The sequence below is a fragment of the Uranotaenia lowii genome, chromosome 3 (assembly GCF_029784155.1).
Source record: "Uranotaenia lowii strain MFRU-FL chromosome 3, ASM2978415v1, whole genome shotgun sequence".
NCBI lineage: Eukaryota > Metazoa > Arthropoda > Insecta > Diptera > Culicidae > Uranotaenia > Uranotaenia lowii.
Genome location: NC_073693.1, coordinates 318,911,056 through 318,920,125, shown reverse-complemented (window position 1 = coordinate 318,920,125; position 9,070 = coordinate 318,911,056). Strand labels below are relative to the sequence as shown.

Here is a 9,070-nt window from a genome sequence, read left to right as displayed (position 1 = left end):
TGTCATTTTTGTCATTTTTGTCATTTTTGTCATTTTTGTCATTTTTGTCATTTTTGTCATTTTTGTCATTTTTGTCATTTTTGTCATTTTTGTCATTTTTGTCATTTTTGTCATTTTTGTCATTTTTGTCATTTTTGTCATTTTTGTCATTTTTGTCATTTTTGTCATTTTTGTCATTTTTGTCATTTTTGTCATTTTTGTCATTTTTGTCATTTTTGTCATTTTTGTCATTTTTGTCATTTTTGTCATTTTTGTCATTTTTGTCATTTTTGTCATTTTTGTCATTTTTGTCATTTTTGTCATTTTTGTCATTTTTGTCATTTTTGTCATTTTTGTCATTTTTGTCATTTTTGTCATTTTTGTCATTTTTGTCATTTTTGTCATTTTTGTCATTTTTGTCATTTTTGTCATTTTTGTCATTTTTGTCATTTTTTTTATTTTTGTCATTTTTGTCATTTTTGTCATTTTTGTCATTTTTGTCATTTTTGTCATTTTTGTCATTTTTGTCATTTTTGTCATTTTTGTCATTTTTGTCATTTTTGTCATTTTTGTCATTTTTGTCATTTTTGTCATTTTTGTCATTTTTGTCATTTTTGTCATTTTTGTCATTTTTGTCATTTTTGTCATTTTTGTCATTTTTGTCATTTTTGTCATTTTTGTCATTTTTGTCATTTTTGTCATTTTTGTCATTTTTGTCATTTTTGTCATTTTTGTCATTTTTGTCATTTTTGTCATTTTTGTCATTTTTGTCATTTTTGTCATTTTTGTCATTTTTGTCATTTTTGTCATTTTTGTCATTTTTGTCATTTTTGTCATTTTTGTCATTTTTGTCATTTTGTCATTTTTGTCATTTTTGTCATTTTTGTCATTTTTGTCATTTTTGTCATTTTTGTCATTTTTGTCATTTTTGTCATTTTTGTCATTTTTGTCATTTTTGTCATTTTTGTCATTTTTGTCATTTTTGTCATTTTTGTCATTTTTGTCATTTTTGTCATTTTTGTCATTTTTGTCATTTTTGTCATTTTTGTCATTTTTGTCATTTTTGTCATTTTTGTCATTTTTGTCATTTTTGTCATTTTTGTCATTTTTGTCATTTTTGTCAATTTTGTCATTTTTGTCATTTTTGTCATTTTTGTCATTTTTGTCATTTTTGTCATTTTTGTCATTTTTGTCATTTTTGTCATTTTTGTCATTTTTGTCATTTTTGTCATTTTTGTCATTTTTGTCATTTTTGTCATTTTTGTCATTTTTGTCATTTTTGTCATTTTTGTCATTTTTGTCATTTTTGTCATTTTTGTCATTTTTGTCATTTTTGTCATTTTTGTCATTTTTGTCATTTTTGTCATTTTTGTCATTTTTGTCATTTTTGTCATTTTTGTCATTTTTGTCATTTTTGTCATTTTTGTCATTTTTTGTCATTTTTGTCATTTTTGTCATTTTTGTCATTTTTGTCATTTTTGTCATTTTTGTCATTTTTGTCATTTTTGTCATTTTTGTCATTTTTGTCATTTTTGTCATTTTTGTCATTTTTGTCATTTTTGTCATTTTTGTCATTTTTGTCATTTTTGTCATTTTTGTCATTTTTGTCATTTTTGTCATTTTTGTCATTTTTGTCATTTTTGTCATTTTTGTCATTTTTGTCATTTTTGTCATTTTTGTCATTTTTGTCATTTTTGTCATTTTTGTCATTTTTGTCATTTTTGTCATTTTTGTCATTTTTGTCATTTTTGTCATTTTTGTCATTTTTGTCATTTTTGTCATTTTTGTCATTTTTGTCATTTTTGTCATTTTTGTCATTTTTGTCATTTTTGTCATTTTTGTCATTTTTGTCATTTTTGTCATTTTTGTCATTTTTGTCATTTTTGTCATTTTTGTCATTTTTGTCATTTTTGTCATTTTTGTCATTTTTGTCATTTTTTTTATTTTTGTCATTTTTGTCATTTTTGTCATTTTTGTCATTTTTGTCATTTTTGTCATTTTTGTCATTTTTGTCATTTTTGTCATTTTTGTCATTTTTGTCATTTTTGTCATTTTTGTCATTTTTGTCATTTTTGTCATTTTTGTCATTTTTGTCATTTTTGTCATTTTTGGTTAATGAGAATTATCGTTTTTTTTTGTTTAGACTCAGCATTACTGGATTTTGGTTGGCTTTTGGACTTCCATGTCATTATTTATTTTTAACAAAATTAGATTTTGGCTGCAGAGTTCAAAAATTATAATAAACTGCTAGAGCCCGTAGTTTAGACGTTTTATTACCATGTATTTCATGTAAATATGTGTGTATGTATTGATGATTTAAAAATATTTTCGATTTATTTAATAAACTGTCTTTGATCCAAACAAGGATCTAAATCTGGTATGTATCAATGCAAAGGAATAGTTTTGGTAATTTTTTGGAATGCTCTCTCAGAGAAATCATTCAAAATTGTTTCTAAAAAACTTACTTGTGACCCAGCTCATGCGAGATGGTGTGCGCCAAAGTGATGCCGTTGTCTTCGTTCACGCTGCAGGACTTATCTGGACGACACATTCCACCCACGTTTGCTACTCCCAGAGTTCTGTGAAAACGAAAAATAATCCGTTAATTCGATTATAATCCTTCAGTTTATGCAATGTTTATGTTTTAGTTTTAAAATCTGCCATAGTCTCTAAAATTATAAAATAAGTTGGAAATAACAGGATCAAAAAATATGTTAATGGACACTTACGCACAACCCTGGGCTGAGCAGATGTTCTTGCGGGTCACCAAAATCGCCACATCGTGATGATGCGGATCGTCTTCTCCGGAGGGATTCAAATTACGCTGCCACCTGTAAAGGAACACACCGATAGTTCTATTATCATGAAAGACTTCAACGCGTTCAGAAGCAACAAACCTGCAGAAGTTTTCCAACGTATTTGCCGCTACGTGGGTAACGTTGAAGTCGACGTGTGCTTCTTCCTCCTCGAGAATGATGATTCGAACCACTGTAACTTGAACCGAATTACCAATGGTCGGATCCTTGTACAGGGAGGATACCATGTTCATGATGGTCAACAGGTACTGCTGTAGATCCACGTCCTGGTGAAACAAAGCCATGGAAGGATCTGCCACGACGAGAGCTTCCACGTGTCTAGGAGTGCTCACCGAACGTTTGATGCGTTTCTTACCGGATCCGGCAACCGAGCCACCCCCACCTCCACCTCCGCCAACCGAAAGATGATCCCGAGTTTTTCGACCACCCTGGACAATCACCTGTGGCAAAGGACGAAGACAAAGATCTTTGAAAATTCGCTCGCCGTTCGGCTGTCTGCTCTGACGGGAGCTAGGTTTGTATCTTTATTTACCTTTCCTTGATGTTGCCACTCGAGACGGGTTTCCGTTACCCGACGAGGTTCCTTCGTTCCGCAGTTACTGGTATGGCGTCGCTTTCGCTTCTTCTTCTTCTTTTTCGCGGCTCCGCCTGATTGAGAGGGGTTGGTTTTCTGCAAAGATGTTAAAATCTTATTTTTTACATTTCTTTCAGTTGTGAGTTTAACAATTGAGAGAATTCATTTTGAAATTTATTATCAAGAGATTGATTCACTTATAACTCATGAAACATTCGTTGAATGAGAAAATTATTTATTTATAAATTTCTACTCGATCTGGACCCTTACCTTGGCACGCACATCCTTGACCTCCTTTACGTCGGCTCGCTTGAACAGCACATGGGGATGGCCTTCCTCATCCGAAGGAGAATGATGCCTCGAAGGTTCAATCCAGTATTCGGTTTTGTTGGTCCTCAAAAAGCCGGTCTGAAAATAAAAAACCATACGAAAATTATGAATTTCTAAGTAGTAGTAGTTTCTGGTAGAACCACGCTTATCCGAGCTTCGATAATCTGAGTTTCCGCGTAATCCGAGCCTCCATTTTTGTACAAAATCCATGTAAAGTTGTATTTTATCACCGTTATATATTGTTATGCAATTAAATTGTAATTTTTTGCGAGTTTAAAGTCTTAATTTGCGAAAAACGTCGACTAAATAGCATAACAAAAACCATGTCTTTACCAAGCTATGCGCTTGGATAATATGCAAAACCAGAGCCAAAGGATTAGATTTTCAATGTATTTCGTGTAATCTGAAGTGGTCTTTTCCCCGACCACCTCGGATAAGGGGGGCTCTACTGTAAATAAAACTTGAATACACAATTTTACGTGGAAATCATCCATCTTGAAAAGTGGGATCCTCAAAAGGGGCCGTAGCTTAATCAACTGGATTTCTATAAGATAACACATGGAAAAGATATAAAAACATTGTTATCATTTAAAGATAAAAAATATTAGGCCTAAACTATTCAAGCCTCTATAAAAAAAATTGTGGGTTAAAAATTTTTTTCATGATAGGATGAATAACCATTCAAGGGAAATTATTTTTTATTTCTGTTTATCAAAACCTCACAGCTATTTGTGTTTTAATGATATGAAAAAGAAAAATACAGTAAATAATCCCAATCATTTTCAAAACAACTAACAAAACTTACAAAGCTAACATGGCCAAATATGGGCCAATTTTTTTTATTATAATGAAAACATATTTTCAAAAATTTCAAAAAGTTAAACGATTCATTTTGTTTTATATTTTATGTGTACCCGAGCAAGGCCGGGTAAAATAAGCTAGTTTAACATATTTGTCGATTTGTTGTCGTTTTTCCGAAAACTCTGCCTTTAGACGTGTTTTATATTTCTTCTTTTCTACTTTACACAGGGTCATTTTTTCCAGAAATAAAACCAGAACGGTGATAAGTTAAAGACGAAGCTGTCAATAGCCATTTAAGATCGAAAAAACATATGGACAAATGATTTCTGACGTGATGATTACCTTTAAATAAATTTCATTTCAAAATTTCTTAATACACTTAAGAAGATGCATTTAAACTTCAGAATCACACATGTAGTTGAAAGATGTCCACAACACAAAAGTTCTAGCTCACATTTTTCACTAACTATTCGATTGCTTGCCACCTTCCGTTTCCGATAAAAAAACTGAAAATCTGAGTTGGAAAGATCGACCAATCCTAGTCTTGACAATTTTTCTTTGAATTTCGAAATTCGCTAAAACGCCGGAAATTAAATAAGGCCGAACAACAACTTGGAGTTGAAACATCGCAAGCGGGTGAGATAGTAAAGATTAATGCGAAAAACAAATAAAATGGAATAAATTGTACGAAAGCTTGATGCATCAAAATTGCATACTATATCATAGCTCAAAACCTGTAATTGAAGTAATTTTTTATCGAAAAATTCAATAAAATGAAGAATTTGAAAGGTGAAATAATTCCCATCTTCCACTTTTTTTTTGTCTTGTAATCTTTCGGATATTTGACTTTTTTTACTTCAAAATTCACATGAAATATTTCAAATTTTATTTATTCACCCCTTCGTGATTTTTGGAAATTTCAAAGAGGGGGGAGGGGGGGGGGGGGTACTGGATAAAGAAGAAGAACAAATATCAATTGTTTCAGCCTATGAGAAAATAGAAAAATAAATTATCTTTAAAAAAGCTCTGATCGAAGGAGTATAAAACTAATAAAAGATTCATCAGGGAACGATCAACTTTTTTTTTGGATAAAATGTTGATTTTTAAACATTTTTAATGGAGGTTAAGAGCTTTGTTTGCACTTGCCGGCAATTGGCCTAACGTATATTTTAGCCAATCAAATCAAACAATTGAAAAAAAAATATCCTTAATTCCTTATTAGGTTCTTCGTAGTTTTTAATATTTTCATGATCGATGGAAAATCATGAATCCATAATCAAAATCAAAGTATTTTAACGAAACTTTTATATAAGAATAAAACGAGTATGTTCTGAATTTTAATAGAAGATTAAATTTTGATTTCAATGTCATCAATCAGATTTTGAGTTCATTCTCAGCCATAATTGAAAAATTAGTTTTAAAACTCGAAAATGATTAACATCATGAAATTTATATGTGTGTGTTCGTTTTAAATTGAAATATCACAATGCCGTTCTACATAATATAAAAATTATTATTTTTTTGTTTTTTTGATTCCGAATTCGGCTGAGTTTCAAGATCCATACCAATAATATCGTCAATATTGTTTACAGATCAACCATACAAAGATTATTTATATTAAAAGTTATAACCTGGTTTCAGATTTCACGAAAAAAAAGTCAATTTATTGAGTCTCTACATTAAGTATAGTATCAATAGTATCAACTATCTGCACAAGAGAAAAGCTATTTTAGTGCAAATGTTCCTTAACTGTTTCAAAAGATTTTGGCGTCATCAATTCGAATATTTCGACAGATTTTGTCTATCACCTCTAGTTTTGGTGCTACGGCTCGTCTGACTTTAAAATTAAGTTAATTAATTGACTTCCAGCTGAATGAAATAAAAATAATAATAATAAACTGATTTTAAACCTATTTATAATCCTTTATTCCATGAAAGAGCAGTGTTTTGACTAGTTTTTCTCATTTCATAGATATAAAACTATAATTAAAAAAAAAAAAGTTATTCAATAATATTTAGAAAATTGTATTGAAAATGATATTACTACTTTATTTTTGACGTCACAAAAGGGCGTTTTAATTTGTTGATATTTAACATTTTAATTTATTTTATATCTATGTAGAAAACTGCAAAGCGATTTGTTTTTAAAAATATCTAAGATTCATTTAAAAAAAAGGCACAAATTGTTCAACTCTCCCGAATCAGCGAAAATCAGCTCTAAAATTTCTTGCACAAATATGATTTTTGTTGCGTTAAGCCTTGAGTAATTCATCCAGCATTCCCTAGTTTTTAATTATTTCAAGAACACCGTTGTTAAAAATTTGCTTCTTTTCTTAGCAAATGATTGAAATTTCATTTTATTCGTTTGAGATTCCATAAGGCACAAATTTGAAATCCTTCTTTGGTCACTTGGAGTTGAAACATGGGGGATAATGAAAAATAATCAAAATTTTCAATTAACTGGAACAAATTGAACAAAAGATTACATACCACAAACTTGTATACAATATACAACTCACAACATCGAACAATTTTTTTTAAAGAAAATTTGAAAAAATATAAAAAAAGATGATACAATTCCTTTCATCATCAATTTGACTGTAGCTTTCTAATGTTTGGCTTCTATAAAATTTTATCATTTTTTCAATGAAAAAATCTTTTACTTTATTTTTTCCCCCCTTCTGGCTTTTAAAAAACCGTTGGAGGGGTGACAAAAGAAGAATTAGAAACTTGTTAAGGCCTAAAGTTATTAAAATAAAGATATTTCATGAATTATTTCTGAATTAAATTTAGATTAAGAAATAAAATTATTAATCCACAATTCACAAAATTTATAAAAACTACACGGTATTTTCGAATCACTATTCTGAAAATTATAACAGAATTATAAAAATAATAACATTGTTTTAGAATCAGGCCGGCTTTAACGACCTAACGACCATTCGGCATGATCACCATTCGGTCTAACACGCAGGCAAGTGTAAAAGATGTCTTATCGGCCTAGCAACCATTCATTACGATTTTTCGAAATTATGACCATTCGGCCTAACGACTATTCGGCCTGATAACCATTCGGCTTAGTGACCATTCTTCCTGATGATCATTCGACCGAACATCCTTTCAATTTCAGCATTTGAAAATAGGAAATGAAGCTGGGATCTCGAATTGCGGTACAAAGATGATTTTATCTTTTAAGTTAACTTTGATCATTAATTTGTTTTTCAAGATCTGATACTTTTACTGTGTTTTTATAAGTTTCATAAGTTGTTCTACACAGCAAAAATTATTCGTGTAATTTTAGATCGGAAACGATGCACGAAAACGGAACATCGTTTTTGATCTAAAATTCTATCACGGCGTGTAAATTTAGATCTAAAGCGATGCACGAAAATGGAACGGATTATTGTCGTGTAAAAATACACTGCGATGTAAAATTTTAGAATTTATTCTGGATATTTGCATTTTTTAGTAAATATTCATGTTTCAAATATTAAAAGCCTTTATGAAAAGTACAAAGATGCAATGATTATTTTTATTAGACATTTATTTTCAAACCAAGCACTTACAGTAAAAAAATTTCACACATAATGGGCAGCGCCGGAAGTTGCAGCAAACGTTGCAGAAGATTTGCACCCTGGTCAGTGTCATCAGTCGAATTTCTGTTGGGAGGATTTCTGTTCCGGCCAATCCGGATCCAGGTCACTGTAAAAAAAGAAAGAAAAACTGTTCATTTCAAAATATTTAGTTTTTATTCTGTATTTCACTTCATTTACCTTCATCCGTTTGGAATTCCATAGCTTTCTCGGGCTTTTTTTTATTCATATACCGCTTTCAGCAAACAGCAAATCTTGCTCGTACGGTGCCTGTATGGAGCCTTGAAGTTAGAACCTCTGCGATCTTACGACATGGGCTTTCACTTTTTACTTTTGCTATCATCATCTCGAGTAGAAACACATAAACTCAAGCCGTGAAAGAAAGGTAAACAATGAGTCTGTCATAATTTACATCGTTTTTGATATAAAATTATCTCCCAAAGTTGCTTTCTAGATCATGCAGTGTAAATTTATAGCATCGAATTTAATTTTACACTTTTTATTTTAAAGCGATGAAAAATAGACCAAAAATAGTTTGAAATTACATCTTTTTTCAATTACACTAGGGAAAAAATAGATGCCACACGTTTTAGATTGCGTATACTTTTAGAATTTTTTTTCTGTGTATTATGCCAAAACCTATGATTTATCGGTATGGATTCTACACCCTTACCCTTTTTCAAAGTGGGGAGGCCTCACGAACTACAATATAAACAATATTACTATTTAAATAACGTCACATGTAACATTTGGTTCCATTTGTTTGACAAATTTTCGAATAATATCAAATAAAAATACCCTGCAAGGTGGAAGGGTTTGTAACAATCACAGAAACATATCTTGTACCTTAAAACCTTCGCATGCCAAATTTAACTTTACTCACTTCATTGGCCCCTCTTTTTTTCCTATGACAATAGACAGTCACTGGAAGAAGACTGGTGTCACAAATAATGAAAGAACCCTTTCTTTTGCCCTAA

At 30.6% G+C, this 9,070-nt stretch overlaps 1 protein-coding gene across 1 annotated transcript in view; it reads right to left on the bottom strand.

The window, feature by feature from the left end:
* Positions 1-2,440: 2,440 nt before the first annotated feature.
* Positions 2,441-9,070, bottom strand: part of LOC129753776 (A disintegrin and metalloproteinase with thrombospondin motifs 7-like) — a 49,623-nt gene continuing 42,993 nt past the window's right edge. The window contains exons 4-8 of the mRNA XM_055749623.1: positions 3,640-3,777; positions 3,328-3,465; positions 2,877-3,235; positions 2,709-2,810; positions 2,441-2,558 (exon numbers count right to left, since the gene is read on the bottom strand). Coding sequence (XP_055605598.1) covers positions 2,441-2,558; positions 2,709-2,810; positions 2,877-3,235; positions 3,328-3,465; positions 3,640-3,777 — 855 coding nt within the window. The remainder of the gene's footprint in view (positions 2,559-2,708; positions 2,811-2,876; positions 3,236-3,327; positions 3,466-3,639; positions 3,778-9,070) is intronic.